We start from the raw sequence: 16,246 nt of genomic DNA, 5'->3' as shown, positions 1-16,246 counted from the left end.
ATAGCCTTGTAGACCTTGTAGATTGCTATTTTTGCCAAAATTAGAAGAAAAAATAGGGAGCCAAACACAGTCAAATTTGAACAAGTACAATTAATAACAGGTGTATAATTATATAGACTATGCTTGCCGCACACCCATGAAGGCTCTGTACATTCCTAAAAATCTAACACTTAAGTTGATTAGCTGCAGCTGGTTGCTTTGTACTAGCCTGCCGTGTTTTTAATCTGCTGTAGTAATTAACATTAACTGGAAAACAAAATTCAGCCCTGGTTTTCAATTCCCCTTAAAGTGGTTAAACCTACCAGGTAAACTAGAATCTCCAGTGCTGAGGAAGCCCAGGGTTCCCACACGATAGCCCACTGTCACTACAATAACATCTCCCCTGTCTGCAATCTCCTGTCCACTGTACATGTAGTTGTCCAGGAAGTTGGGCCCCATAGAACCACCAACTTGGAACCCTCCTCCATAAAACCACACCATGACCGGGAGATTGGTAGACACTCAAAGAGAAAAAGAAAGAATAGTAAAAAATGACCCCATACATTATCTTATGGGAAAGCAAAAATGTCAAATATTTAAATTTGTAAACGTACAATACAGTCCATGAGGCACCCATATGTTGAGGTGAAGACAGTCCTCACTACCAAAGGCTGGAAGTCCAGGAAAAGTCTGGAGACACCTCTTTGCAAATTTGGTAGCTTTCAGAATGCCTGAAGAGAAATGAAATATGAAATGTGTAATGACATGTTTTAGAGATAATAAAAAAACCCCACATTTAGTGTTGAATGAATATATTGCATTTTGTCAACAACTCTTAAAATACAGAAACAGAGAGCAGTAGTAAAGTATGGCTTTCATATTGTTCTCTTTTTCAGTATTTTACACTCTTCTACTAAATGTTATTAAAAGCCATCATGCAATTGTAGCTTATATTCTCTGTCCAGTTCCGATTCAAATGTGGGATCAAAATAATGTATATACTAAGATATTCATTTTATCAGACAAGCATTCTCGTAGTCCATTGAAGCCCATTGAACTGCAAACACAATCTTAACCATGTTAGAAATGATGAGGGAGCCAGATTAGGAAAACTGCTAATTATGGAGCAATGAAAACAACAATTTCACCCACTTCTGACTTCTTCACACCCATAAACATGTGATCTGATACTCAAATGTCATTCTGATCTTGCTGGCTTGGGGGTAGTTGTAAAAAACCAAAACACACATTTTGTTTAATTGTTCTACATTACATAATGAAAACCTTGGGTTTGAACTCACCGTTCCAGCCAGGATGAGGTTTGGGTTTTTCAAATTTCCCGGGTGGAGCAGCAAAGGGAATTCCCTTGAAGACATCCATGGATCGGAACAGTCCCAGGGGAATACTCTGACCCTGAACCCAGCCGCCCTCTGTCGCCACTGTCCCCAGCTACACACACACATCATCAGTGTTAATGGAAAAAACTAAACTCATTAGTTGTATAAAAGTGAGGCACCCACAACTTTAAAATTGTATATTAAATATGAATATAAATATACTTTCAAAGTCATTTAAAAGAAATTGTACATTTAACTTTATAGATCTTCAATATTGTAAAAGAGAATGATTACTGACAAATACACAATTGTATCTTCGAATCGGAATAAATATATAGGCCTATGGGATATCTAAATTAAAACAACATAATTCAATCTTAAAAGCTTAACAAAGCGACAGATATCATATGCTTCTACTTTATTCATTGTCCCAGAGTAAAACAATCTAGAATATAGACACTCACAGAGGCAGCTGAGGTTGTCTCTACAAAGAGGACAATAACGATCAAAATCCATAATGTTCTCATCGCGGATTCCCACAAACATCTGTCACCACTCTTCCAAATCCGTTATATATATATATCTGTGACCAGTAAAGTCCTCTGTTCATTTAACTCAGAAGAGAGTTCCAATGGAACTTCCGTTTGTACTCTCTTTAGATGTACAGTAAATGATCACTGAGGAATGGATTTACTGTGCGCCTCATTCTGGCTGTCAGTTTAGAGATAAAGCACACTGGCCTCGACCCTGTCCACCTGGAAACAGGTGGTCTGATTCTCAAAAGAACCAACAAACACGTGAAGTTAGAGATAAGATGAAGGCCCAGAAACAAATAAAACTCTGCTCTGTCTGCCTGATACCGACAATAAGCCACTCAGAGCTACTTATAGGTAATATTAGGTAATATGTAGTAATATTAGGTAATATGTATAGAAAGGGAGATCCGTAATATCTATATGAATTATTAATGTCTTATCACATCTATCCATTTCATTTGAATTATATTCGTATGGAATAGTATGGTAGTAGAAAACAAGAACAGAGTTTATTTTGTCCATTAAAGTACATTACATTTTGACATTGTTTGGTAGTTGTGCAGTTTGACAACAAGTGATGCCACAAGTTGTTTATTAATAATTATTTAACTGGGATGGTGAATGCAGGCCAGGTAACAGGCATATTTAGCACTGCTTTGTTGGGGTCCCGGTATAGATGACAAGTCAAACAGCAGCTAAATTAGAGCAATTGGGCTGTATTTTGCGTGTCTTAAGTACCAGGTCTTATTCCCTAACTTGAGTAAACTAAAGACCTGGAGGCGTGATCAATGCTCTTTGGCCACTCAGAATAGCCAAATGGCATTGATCACACCTCCAGGTCTTTAGTTTACTCAAGTTAGGGAATAAGACCTGGTACTTAAGACATGCAAAATACAGCCCATTATGTTTTAGGAAAATATATATTAGTCTAGTCTTACCAATGTGCTTCTGCTTAGATCTGCCATGGGGTGTAACAATGACTGAAGCCATAATAATGATGATCTTGATGAGGGAGTATTATGTTATACTCAGTTTTGGTGAAGACATCACAAACATATCAAGCAGTTTCCTGTTTACCAGCGTTGCCAGAATGCTTAGAATACGCAACTTTGTTCTTAAAGTCTATTTGCTTATTAACAATGGAAAAAAAATCCCTTTTCTTCCCCAATATATATATAGTTTTGAGATCTACAAAAGAGAATGATCTAAGATAGATCTAGAAAAAAACATGGTAGCCGAAAAAAGTGGTAAAACTTGGTTGCTTACATTACTTATCTTTCAAAATTTGGCAACACTGCTGATTACCTGCATGCATTACACCTGCAGCTGAGCCTACTAGGGTGGAAGTGACCATATTATGGAAAGAAGTCGAAGGAAAGTCGAATGGCACTGGCCTGGAGAAGAGGCAATTAATAAGCCTTTTTTGCATGCATTTACGATGAAAACCTGCTTATCTGTGTGTTAGTCACGCCTCCATATATGGTCACGCCTTGTGACATAGGTCATGCACATGTAAGGTCACGTCTCGTGACATCATGCCTCCATATAGGTCATGCCTCAAGAGATCACGCCTACTACATACAGTTTATGGTCACGCTTAGTGACATCACGCCTTGTGACAAGTCATGCCCCATATATGGCCATCTCCATATATGAAGATCATGACACTGACCTCATCTAACCCTGGATAACCATACAAAGAGAAGACTGGATCATCACCTAGATCTGCATGTATGACGCCGACCAGCAACTCTATATCTGACCTCAAACCCTTAGATCTACATACATGGAGTGTTGCCATGTCTGCTTAGAATACGCAACTTTGTTAACAATGACTGACTCCATATATGGCCAGTACAGAATTAATTCCATATGTTCCATATAACATTCAGCATGGACACACAGCAGGATTACAATTCTGGTCCATGCAGATTGCATAGGATCACGTTCAGTCGAGTTCTTCATTTATACTTAATCGTAGAATACTGTAGAACAGTGTCACTCGCTGAACGTGGTAGGTTTACAAGTATTGAGTTGTGAGCTTGTAGATGGCTAGTTTTGGCGTGCTACACTGATGTACACTGAAGTATAAATCGGACTAACACTGATCCATGTCACAGCAGCGCGCGCACACACACACACACACACACACACACACCCTCACACACACACACACACACACACACACACACACACACACACACACACACGTGGAGATTGTGAAGTATAGCATAGAATCAATAATAGCAGATAATAACAAAGCAAGCAGGTGACTTATCTGTTTGGGTTTATTGTTTCAGTGATAAGTACAATTAATTAAGAACTCATCCTTTGGTAAGCAACACCGTCACAGTAGGCCACAGCATAACATATAGGCCTATACTGTAAAGTATAAACTTAGTGAGGCAGATACGTTATATGTCTACAGAGGTTGAGTTGATGTTGGGAAATTCACTGGTCCAGAATTTCACAAAGGGAAGTCTCAGCGCATGTTTCACGGCGTTACTGGAGCTCATCTTGCCGTTGAGATCCAGATACTCCTGAGAGGCTGCAGCTCTGTCGAATCCTGGCCAGATGACAGGAACCCGGTGCCCTCCTTGGTTGGGGTCCCTATATATAACAGAGAAGAAACACCCCATGAGAATAACAGTATAGCCTACAGTATAATCGCTGTCTCTCATAATACCATATGAATCAAATGCATTATGGACTTGATGGATTACATTTCTACTTTCTCGATAAAATACATTCAAAATCAGTTTTGATTGGAATTGTTGTGAAAGGGGGAAAAATATATATAATATACATCTGACATTATTGCCATGAATGAACATACCATTTTATCTAAATTACCACATGATGATATGATGACATGATGATACTGGTTTAAGATTTTATTTTATTGATCCAAATGTTGACGTCATTGTAGCTTACCTGTCACTTCCCAGTCTTTTATAAGACTGGGTAGTGGCATGTGTGGACGTGCATGCGTGTGTGTTGTATGTCTGTAGTTGTAGATGTACCCAGATTTGGCGAAGTTGGCCCAGTAGGCGATGAAGTATTCGGAGAGATCACGTTGGCTCGGCCAGTAGCCCACGGGTGAGGAAAAAGGCTTTCCAAACACATACTGAATGTCATCCATATGGTCAGCACCCATCCACGTTGGGTAGGGCTTCCCCACACCACCAGCACGGTTAGGCTCGGAGAGCAGGTACGAGTAGGTACGACCACGTCTTTGATGGGACAAGAAGTAAATAAGGATATAGTTATCACTTTACCAAAAACGTGGTAAAAAGAAATGTGGTTAGGCAAGTCCTAGAGGCACTAGAGGCTAGTTTATACTTGTTTGATTGATTGATTGATTGATTGATTGATTGAACATTCATAGTATGTTGAATGGGTACATTTCAAAAACGAAAGGTCAAGTACAGTATACTACCAGGAAATGGTTATGCCACCGTCTGAAAACCTGAGACTATACAGTTATGCACAGATTCTATTGTCAACATATTTGAGTTAACATATCGGGCCCTATCTACCGTATCTTGCACCCCTTACCCCTTATACCTAAACTTATTTGACTATTTAAAAATAAACAGTTCAACTAGCCTATCTACATTGACACGTTGTGAGCTTGTAGATCGGCTATTTGAAATATTTTAAAAGGTTTTTCTTAGTAAAAAACTGCAAAATAAGTTTAGGGATAAGGGGTAAGGGTATTGCCCATCATTGTAATTCAGGTATACTGTCGCTTTTACCATTGCTTGCTAGAAGGGCGGAGACGTGTGAGAATTTTGGTCTTCAACCAGCCAACATTCTCACACGTCTCCCCCTCCTTCTCCGCTCCCTCCATTGGCACTCAGATCAGCCAACGCAGGGAAGCTGGAGCCTGGAAGTACCTTCACTAAAAACGCCGGGACAACGCTCCACACGTCCCAAACTCTTCTCCCTTCTGGCTCCAAAACTATGGAATGCACTTCCAGAACTGCAGCCTCACTCCCAATCTTCCACCGTAGTCTGATAACCCACCTTTTCAGACTCCATCATGGCCCGTAGCACTTGCCCTAGCCCGTTAGCACTTTATGTAGACTTAGATAGCATTTTAACTTGACTTATAGCATGTTACGTAGACAGCACTATAATTGCATTTTATGTAGTCATAGCACTTTATAGTACATACAAGTATAATATAGTATAGTATGTATAGTTTATATATAGTTTCATGATATAGATACTCCACTGTTACTTTCTTAGCTTACGCATGTTTCATGATAACTACTTTTTATATATGTGATGTATCTCTATGACATGCTTTTTGTTATTGCTTAATGTAAATCGCTCTGGATTAAGAGCGTCTGCTAAATGCCTAAATTGTAAATTGCTAAAATAGAAACGCTTTCCCTGACAGATGATATCATAATATTGCATACAGCTCAATTGGTACAGCGCACTCTCAGGTTATGGGTACGCCAGAAGATAATATCCTTCAGTGGACCTGACGGTAAATAATCAATATTTCATTATGCACAATAACATGCCTAATAAGGTTAGACGTTTACAACTCATGCACACAAATCTTCACTACACAGTAAATTCCTCAATGTCAATTCATCCATTTGTACTCAGACTCAGAGAGTGTACAAAATGCAAATTAACAGACCTTGCATTTGTACTCTCTCAATGTTAAATGAACACACTTTAATGTGCAGACATTAAGTATACAATAAAAGTCTCACTTGGCGTGGGCAGCATGCATGTAGAGTGCAGTCTGGGTAGGAATCATAAAGATGTAGTCAGTTCCGATATCCACAGCCGTCCTCTTGACCTGCTCCCAGGTAGGTTCTGGTTGCCAGTTGGAAGTATAGAGATTAAAAGCTGCATCTAGGCCGGCACTACCTTTTTCTCTGGTATAAACACCAAGGAGAGTTTTCATATCCTCCCTGCAATGTGACCAAAAAAAAGAAAGAAAGAAAACAGTAATATCCAGGTTTGACAACTGCAACTCCCCCTTGCAACTGATCCAGAATTCCATGCTACAAATGCTATGCCCCACTTCTTCGCTCACATCATTGACTCTCGGTTGCTGCTTGCATCCACTTACTTCAATGTCCTGCTGATGTCCTACTGTAGCAGCCTAAGGTACTGTATAATTATGGCACACCCGATCTGCAGAAAATGATCCAACCTCCCTCCCCTCTCAATGACAAGCTGAGTCTGACTTTAGATAAGATCACTCTTCTATTGAGACATTTAGATCCTGTATCCTGGTAGACCCGCTACTGGTTAACTAATGGTATTGCCAGGTCAGAAATCTATTGCTCCCCAGAGCAAACAAGACAGAAACATGCCCCAGATAATGGCTCAGTTGAAGAAATTGCGGCACTCACGCGGGGGACCAGGGTTTGGGAAATTAAACTAAAGGATTGCCGCTTTAAGCCCAACTATATTTCATACTGCCATTGATACTCACACAGAGGTCTCTTCGAAGGGATTGTTAAGGTTGGAGATGTCGAACATAGTAAAGACGTGTCCGTCCATGTCGTTGGCACCAGCAATGTAGTCGACGTCTTCAGCGTTGGCGGAAAGCTTTGCAGGCTCATCAGGAAGGAAGTCTCCATCAATTACAGGAGCAAATACCAGAAGATCTACTATGGGGGCTGTAGGAGGTAGATACAAGCATGATCAACAGTATTACAGTATGTTACACCTTAAAATTCACATGAAACATTGGCTACTCCACACTGAACCAGAACAAGTATTCCAATATGTAGGCTACTGTTGCAGAATTGACACTGGAGCAGCTCAGACAGTTTTAAGCCTTTTATTCAGGTGCTAGTACAACAAGACGTGACAGTAGGCTAACGTCTTTCTGCAGCATTTCACCTTATTGCGTTAAAATATAATTTTAGTCAGCATAGAATCATAATTCCCTAGCAAACATAGAGATGCGATGCAATACTCACTGTGAGGAGATCCAGACGCTATGTCAACTTTAGAGGCCAGTGTAAGCTGCCAAGGATCTACCATTTTCAGACAAGCTACCATTGTATCATCAATAGGGCAGTTGACCTGCAGAGCAGTCTGGAGAGTGAAGTTGAAGGTAAAAGTGAGGGGCGTGGGTGGACATTTTCTTAACTAGGCTTAAGGGGGGGGAGGCAAAAAGCAGGGTTAATGTAGGATTAATGTTAATACATTTTGTATATATTGAACACGTTACCTTCTCTGCTAGCTCCAGAGGGTTTCTGTTGATGGCCCAGGGGCAGAAAGCAGTCCCACTCTGGGAGATGGCACCCCTGATCATACCTTTGTTGTGGGGTGTGAGAATCTGTTGTACGCACGCACGCACGCAACACACACACACACACACACACACACACACACACACACACACACACACACACACACACACACACACACACACACACACACACACACACACACACACAGTATTAACCACTTAAAGGAGAATTCCGCATTAGACATATAGACCTATAATCTGTTATTATAGATATAGAAATATTATTTAGTGGTACAGGTGAAAAATTAGCACGCGTAGCACGCTGGGTCTTAGGCTAACTCGCTTATTTTGATCGCTCGGAATCTTTTATTTTTTCCTTCACATTTGTCTTTCATAATGAACAAAGTCGTTGCGCCCCTTTGTCCCAAAGGGGCTTCTCTAACAAGGCGAACAAGCCTTAAAGCCTCGGGTCATTTTTTAAGGTAAACCAATGAGTTACACCAATGTAACTCATTGAGTTGCAAGGAGTTGCATTGTGGTTTACCTTCAAAAACGTTTTGTCCCAAGTTAACACGATCCTTTGTGCTTTGTGCTTTGTCCACCACTGGCTAGAAGGATTCATGTTGTTAAACCAACATCACCAGCCACTTACCTGTAAGTGCACACTCACTGCACCAGCAGACTCTCCAAAAATGGAGATGCTGTTAGGGTTTCCACCAAAGACACGGATGTTCCTGTGTACCCAGGCGATGGCAGCCTGCTGGTCCCACAGACCATAGTTTCCTGTCAAGAAACCAACCTAATAAATTACCAATAACCAATGATTTTTGCATACACCAGAGTACATCTAGAGTTACTGCAGAATCAACCTAGAGTTACACCTGCTGCACGTTGCACAGCAGATCCGACCGATGTGTCTGAGTCATAGTGTCGGGGGCTTTGTCAGAGCATCCATTGTACCGACCTGTATCATCTGTACTAAAGTCAGCTAAAGCGATAAAACTGTCTCCAGAGGGAAGCGTGAGTGACACACTCACGCACGAATGGGCTAATGTGAAATACATTGTAAAGTGCTTTGAAGGGTCAGAAAGACAAGAAAGGCACTATATTGTAAATGCAGTCCATTTACCATTTACAATAATGTTAAATGTTGCTAATACTTGCCTGGTAGTCTTGAATCTCCGGTGCTGAGGAAACCCAGGCTTCCGACACGGTATCCAATGGTCACAACGATCATATCTCCCCGGTCTGCAAGCTCCTTTCCATCATACAGATAGTTGTCCAGGACGTTGGGCCCCATGGAACCTCCAGTCAGAAACCCTCCTCCATAGATCCAGATCATGACTGGTAGATTCTGCGACACTAAAGATAAAAGCATTTGAACACAAGATTTAGAGACAGAATACTACATTTCCACATGGAGTGACATTTAATTCAATTCAAATAGCTATGTTTTAATTGAAGGATAATTTGTGTTGGAGTTATTCATGTCAGGGGAACCCACAAGTTATACTTTATTCATCGTATGACTGCATTGTTTGCTGAAAATAAATTCTGAAAAATTAACCAATGTTAATGGTTAAATCTGTTATTTTCATTGTATTATTAAAACCACTGATATTATACCTTTACGGCCATGAGGAACCCACATGTTCAGGTACAGACAGTCTTCGCTGCCCATGACATCATCCTGCGCTACATTCACCTGCAGACATCTCGGCTTCCAGTCCATGGCCCTCATCACGCCTGAGGTCAGGAGATAAAACTGTTTTAGCACCTAAAGCAAAAACGCCTCATGCCACAGAATCATATCATCTTTCAAAACGCCTCCTGAATTCTGCTGCTTGTCTTTCATCATGCCATTCTGGAACAAAACTTCTTTATGGGATTTCCCCTTGAGACTATAGGCCAGATTTAATCAATCAAATCCTCAAAAATATAGAATAAAATAAAATACATTAAAGAAAATGACATTCATGTTGATTTCTCACCATCCCAGCCAGGGTGACGTCTAGGCTTCTCGAACCTCTGAGGGATGTCAGCGAAGGGAATTCCCTTGTAGACGTCCATACTACGACGAATTCCAAGTTTAATGTTATCCCCTCTCACGGCGCCTGATTCTGTGTACACCGTTCCTAGCTACACATTCAATTAACATGTTAATATAAAACCTTTTCTACAAATCATTCTGAATGATCAACTTTTAGATGTCTATAATAACTGCTTTGTAAATGTTCCGCTGTCACTGATGTATGTTTAAACATGGTATCTTCAGGCAGACAGCCACCATCTTCTATAGGCTTACACAGCTGTCTACTGGACTCAAAGTCACAGTAGACAGCTGCATCCAATGTTATTGAGTAGCACATACAATGTGTTTCACATTAAAAGATAATTGTGTGTGTGTGTGTGTGTGTGTGTGTGTGTGTGTGTGTGTGTGTGTGTGTGTGTGTGTGTGTGTGTGTGTGTGTGTGTGTGTGTGTGTGTGTGTGAGCGGCGAGCGCATGTGTGCGCACGCACGCGCATGCGGGCACACGCATGCGGTCACGCGCACTTGTCTGTCCAAGTCTTTGCTATCAATGTAAACTTAACTGTGTGCTACATGTATTAATAAAAGGTACAGTCAGCACATATTAATGTAGACTCACAGATGTTGCAGAGGCTGTGCCCACAAACAGGGCAAGAACGATTAGACTCCCCAACGCCGTCATGTTGGCTGACAGACAACCTGTACGGTCAATATGGTTTAACCTGTACACTCTATACGTTTCATCACAGGCCTTATATACAGTAACCGCTAGCCCTCCTCCCATATGTGTGATTGGTTGTTAGAGACCCCTCCCTATAAGTTCTATAGTAAACGGACAAACTGTACACTGATAATAAGGACTTGGCCCATACCAGTGACCTTTAGTTGCCCGGGCTTGGAGAGTTTTACCTGGTCTCTGGTCATAGCTGATATGATGTCTGTGGTGTGAGGCAGGTATACCTGTACCAAACAACCATTCTTCTTGTCACAACCTTTTCACACATACAGTATAGCTCCTATGTGTGCCTGTCCCTGCCTGGGTCCCTGCCTCCCTGGCTGGGTCTGTCCGAGCACGAAAATAGCGTTTGGTTTGTTTTCACAACCAAGTGTCACTGTTGCACAGCCTAACACACACTGTATATATATGATGATTTCAGGTGTGACAGTACAGTACAGTACAGTACAGTACAGTACAGTACAGTACAGTACAGTACAGTACAGTACAGTACAGTACAGTACAGTACAGTACAGTACAGTGACCCCCTGGGGACCCCCCTGGGGTTAATGATCCGGTCAGAAGCGGATGGTAACTTACGTCATGTTGTAGTCACTGATTTGTAGTCATCAGGCAGGAAACCACAAACCGGAATAAGAAGTATGCCTACGAGGCTAAGAGCAATTCCCTGTGATCAAGGGCATCATCATTTTAGGGCCTACCCAATAAAAGCCGTATCAGGTTTGTTTATGGTTGAGTGAGTTTCCATTACAGATTGGAAAGGAATGTGAATCAGTACAATTCCAAAATAACACAGAACACAGAACATAAAACAGCAACTTAAAACATTAAAAAGCCAATTAAGATAACTGACCAAATGATTTATAAAGACTTTTGGAGCTCATTCCAAGCCAACTATTTCTGTTGTGTGTGACATCAGATCAAATATGTGAGACACAGAGAGAGAGAGAGAGAGAGAGAGAGAGAGAGAGAGAGAGACACACACACACACACACACACACACACACACACACACACACACACACACACACACACACACACACACACACACACACACACACACACACACACACACACACACACACACACACACACACACACACACACACACACACAGTTATTTATAGCAGTCGCAGACACATCATACTCACTATACTGTCTGGTGAGCCTGATGAGATGACAGGACCAGCCATGTGGCCAGTGTCTCATTAGTTGATTTCAAACAGTCTGCCATCATGTCAGTGGGGTGGGGCAGCCAACCTTCCGGGCTACCTGAGGATTTAATTTTACATACATTTTTGATTTGCCAGTTTAGGTATTTAATGTCATTGACTCATTTAAAGTATTGAGTTTGTTGTGTTGATGATGATGACAGTATGTTGGTGTTGTGTAGTTGTGATGTGTTGGTTTTGTATAGTTGTGTTGGTGTTGCTGCCTGTAGATGTGTTGGTGTTGTGTAGTTGTGATGTGTTGGTTTTGTATAGTTGTGTTGGTGTTGCTGTAGATGTGTTGGTGTTGTGTAGTTGTGATGTGTTGGTTTTGTATAGTTGTGTTGGTGTTGCTGTAGATGTGTTGGTGTTGTGTAGTTGTGATGTGTTGGTTTTGTATAGTTGTGTTGGTGTTGCTGCCTGTAGATGTGTTGGTGTTGTGCTGCATGAACACAGCACACAAAACGAGTTTGACGGTTCTCAGGATGACTGCAGAACACCAGTGAAGTGAAGTAGCAAACATCATGATTCCAGCCACCAGCAGAGCTAGCCTGTGTTCCTGGTTCAAACTGGCCAAACAGTGACCAAACATCTGCACTTTCAGGGCCTGCAGGGACCACTGTGTCCAGAACTGCCAACCTGGCCACCGCCCTGGGGTGGGACCTCCAGCGCTGCCTACAAAGCAACTACACAACTGCACCTCCAGGGACTGGAACCACCCTGTGTCCAGAAGACTCTGAAAGAAGGTTTCCCAGTTCAGAGTCTGAACCAAGGTACAGTATATGAAATGGAGGTAAGGTCACAACGTCCTTTTCGCTATCACGCAATTCCAGACGGCAGATTCGTCGCACCATGGGAGCCAAACTACACCCGGAAGTTCGGCAGAATGCACTGGAGTCAATGTGAGCTCAGTGACCAGCTCATAGTGACAACACTATTTCTGAATGACTGAGATCTTTTGTAAAGTAATCGCTTCTGGCAAATAACAGAAGACATAACACATTACTGTCTGCTGTGTTGCTTTTCATTGTGTACACTGTGTAATTTTATAGAGGTTTCTAAAGTGCAAAAAGTACATTTCTGAACTTGCCGACTATCGCGAGACTGTCCGTCGTTTCCTGTCTCGCAGCCAAATCTCGCGAGACCTCCGAGACAGAAACTATACCTGCTGCTGTTTAGATCCTCAAATAGAATTATGTAATGTGCACTCTGTGCAAATAGAAGAGCAAGTGATTAGAAAACAACCTGTGATATGTCTTCTTTTATATTCCTGAACCGATTATATTATATGACACAGGTCTCAATTGTTCAGAAATAATGTTTGTTATGAGCTGGTCCAGCCGGCTCCATTCACTGCCATGTATTCATGGGACTTCCGGTGCGAGATTTGGCTCCCATGAAAGTGTCATGGTGTCACGTGACCATGACCTTTCCTTCTCTAAACTTCCTTTGTCTGAACTGGGAAACCCTCTTCTTAAAGAAACACTGTGTCGGGGCGCCCGCTGGCCTAGCTGTCCAGGCGCATGCCACATATAGGCTCTGGCCTGACAGCACGTTGAGCGTTCGAGTCCCGTTCATGATGACCTTTGCTGCATGTCTTCCCCATCTCTCTCCCTCTTTCCTGTCTGTCTTCACTTGTATCTATCAATAATAAATGCAGAAAAGCCAAAAACAAAACACTGTCACAGAAGACTCTTGACCAACAGACGACCAACAAACTGTATCGGAACCTCAGTGTAAAGGAACTGTTTTGAGGCCATCTAAATATCCGTTGCATGATTAACACCTACTTGTACACTCAAATATTGATTGTTTGGGTCTGACGGAGACTTGGCCAAATGAGATCCAGGCAGAATGTGTGGGTGTAGTATTAGACCTCACACTCTCCAGTGTCCACCAACATATCTTTCACTCTTGTTTGTACTGACGTGACAACCTAGCCTGGATAACCACTCCCCCCTTGAATACATTTCATTTCAATACATTTGGTGGTTAACAAGGCTACCAACAACCATCAGCCAAACTAGAGTTTTATGATCAGCTAAAATACATTTTCAAAGCTTGCGATTTTAATTAAGAAATGGTTTTAATTGGCGATAAAAAGGGAAGGAAACAACTCAAATAACAGATCACTTTAATCTCACTGAATTAGTAGAACAGCCTACGAGTATCACACTCAGCGACAAAAACATTTGCTGTTCTCCAACAAAACGGAAAGAATCACCAAGACCATTTTTAACACGTCTATCTGATCACAATGTGATATTCTGTCGCTTTCAGACAAGCTACCATTTGATCATCAGTGGGGCACTTGACCTTCCTAGCAACCTGGAGAGTGAAGTTGAAGGTTAAAGTAAAAGGAGGTGCAGACATTTTCTATATACTTACTACTTACTAAGGGCTCCATTTTCGTCACCGCTAAACCCCTTATCCCTAAACTTCTTTGCCTTTTTTAGACGCTCGCTACGTACCCGCCTACATACTGTCTCAAGTTCATCAAGGCCACCTGTGCGGCCAGACACACAGATAAAGTGCAGACGAGGCTGCCTCTGCCCTCAGTTCCTCTCTGACGCCTCTCGGGCCATGCACTGGCGGTAAGCGACTCTACTCACATTCACACACACACACACACACACACACACACACACGACTCACAGCATTGATGTATGAAGCAATCGCTAACACCCACGTCTCTCTTCCATATAGGTATAACGACTATAAATCGGAGCATAGACCACTCGCCTGGCTGGATTTAGACGGGGAAAGGAGTACCTGTCATTGTGTCACAGCCAGGAGTGAACAGTGACATTGTGACAGACAGACATTCACCGTGAGCCTCTTGTAGGGACAGAGCCGGCCAGCGCCACCTGTAGGGAAAGACGGGAAAGCCTGGAGCTCCCACAATGAGTGACATTTCTGTTTGCTCTCGTTATCAAGCCCATGCCCACGGGCCTGTGAACAATAAATAGCCGAATTGGAGATATCCTGTATCCACCCGAGTGTCCTGGTGTTGTTCAGTCCCCACAATACAAATTGTGACCACACAATAGTGGGCGTCACATATATTTAATATTTTGTATACTTTTTCCTTTAGCTACAAAACTTCAAGATATTATATCTCAGACACCCAGGGCTGATGCTATTAAATAATATTATGTGTTAGTCCGCATGTGGTCATTCTCTACTTCATTGTGTTGTTTTTTTTCTCTAGGTTTTGCTTATCATTTTTTGGCACTGCCACAAGAATTTACTGTGCATACCGGTATACATGTATGAATGAACATGTGACGAATAAGATCCTCTGTTAATTTAACTCAGAGAGAGGTTCTATTGGCAAATTTAAAAGGCTAATCAGCTTCCCATGCTCTCAACCCCATAGCCTATAGTACAGAGCGAGTTGAAACCAAACCCCGCCTGGGTTCCCAATAGGCTAGAGGACAGAAATCTATGTCTGGAATGTAAAATCAACTCATTGGCACACGCACACATGCACACACAAAATACCCCCCCTGCCTTTTAAACAAACTAATCAAACCCTGAGAAAGACATTCTCACGTGGCGTGGGCAGCATGAAGGTAGAGGGCAGCCTGCGTATGAAATCAGAAAAATGTAGTCGGTCCCAATCATCACAATAGTTTGTTTGATGTCTTGTTGACTAGGATTTGTGCCACAGGTTGAGGAGTATGTCATGTGTCGAAGGCCTTGTCGAAAACCAGCTTGCCCCTTCTCCCTGGTGTAAGCAGCATCCATGCAATTACATATTTGAAAATGTTGGCGAGATTGCCGAATACCACCTCAGTGTTAACACACACACATTGTGATCACACATAGTGGGCGTCACATATATTTAATATTTTGTATACTTTTTCCTTTAGCTACAAAACTTGGTCATTCACTACATCATTGTGTTGTTTTTTTCTCTAGGCTTTGCTTATCATTTCTTGGTATTATATACAGTATGTTAACCATGGTTAACACACTGACACACTATTTTACTGTGCATACCGGTATACATGCATGAATGAACATGTGACAAATAAGATCCTCTGTTAATTTAAAGGAGAATTCCATACTAAAAGGCTTTCTTACCTTTCTTTGTAGTTGTTACGTCCCCATCAAAGAGGTCCAGGTGTTATTTTGTGCAAAAGCTCCTTATTGGCTATTTCCCCTACCATAAGCCCTA

General features: G+C 41.8%; 2 protein-coding genes across 2 annotated transcripts in view; both read right to left on the bottom strand.

The window, feature by feature from the left end:
• The window catches only part of LOC310878982 (bile salt-activated lipase-like), a gene marked incomplete at both ends in the record, with an annotated part of 29,500 nt that extends 18,699 nt beyond the window's left edge, over window positions 1-10,801 (bottom strand). Inside the window, 4 exons of the mRNA XM_083793397.1 lie at window positions 303-500; window positions 594-710; window positions 1,281-1,428; window positions 10,739-10,801. Of these exons, the coding sequence (XP_083649523.1) occupies window positions 303-500; window positions 594-710; window positions 1,281-1,428; window positions 10,739-10,801 (526 nt within the window). The remainder of the gene's footprint in view (window positions 1-302; window positions 501-593; window positions 711-1,280; window positions 1,429-10,738) is intronic.
• Window positions 4,267-10,370, bottom strand: LOC310879626 (bile salt-activated lipase-like; the record flags this gene model as incomplete). The annotated part of the gene is made up of 11 exons (XM_083794396.1): window positions 10,337-10,370; window positions 10,082-10,229; window positions 9,717-9,836; window positions 9,255-9,452; window positions 8,743-8,873; window positions 8,070-8,177; window positions 7,816-7,933; window positions 7,323-7,509; window positions 6,589-6,756; window positions 4,876-5,085; window positions 4,267-4,462 (listed from the first exon to the last, which is right to left on the bottom strand). The coding sequence occupies exons 1-11, from the start codon at window positions 10,352-10,354 to the stop codon at window positions 4,267-4,269; spliced, it is 1,602 nt and encodes a 533-aa protein (XP_083650522.1). The 5' UTR covers window positions 10,355-10,370.
• Window positions 10,802-16,246: the final 5,445 nt, after the last annotated feature.

The sequence above is a fragment of the Protomyctophum parallelum genome (assembly GCF_964188405.1).
Source record: "Protomyctophum parallelum genome assembly, chromosome: 21".
Lineage (NCBI taxonomy): Eukaryota > Metazoa > Chordata > Actinopteri > Myctophiformes > Myctophidae > Protomyctophum > Protomyctophum parallelum.
Note: the sequence above shows the minus strand (reverse complement) of the source record. Positions and strands in the feature narration are given on the sequence as shown.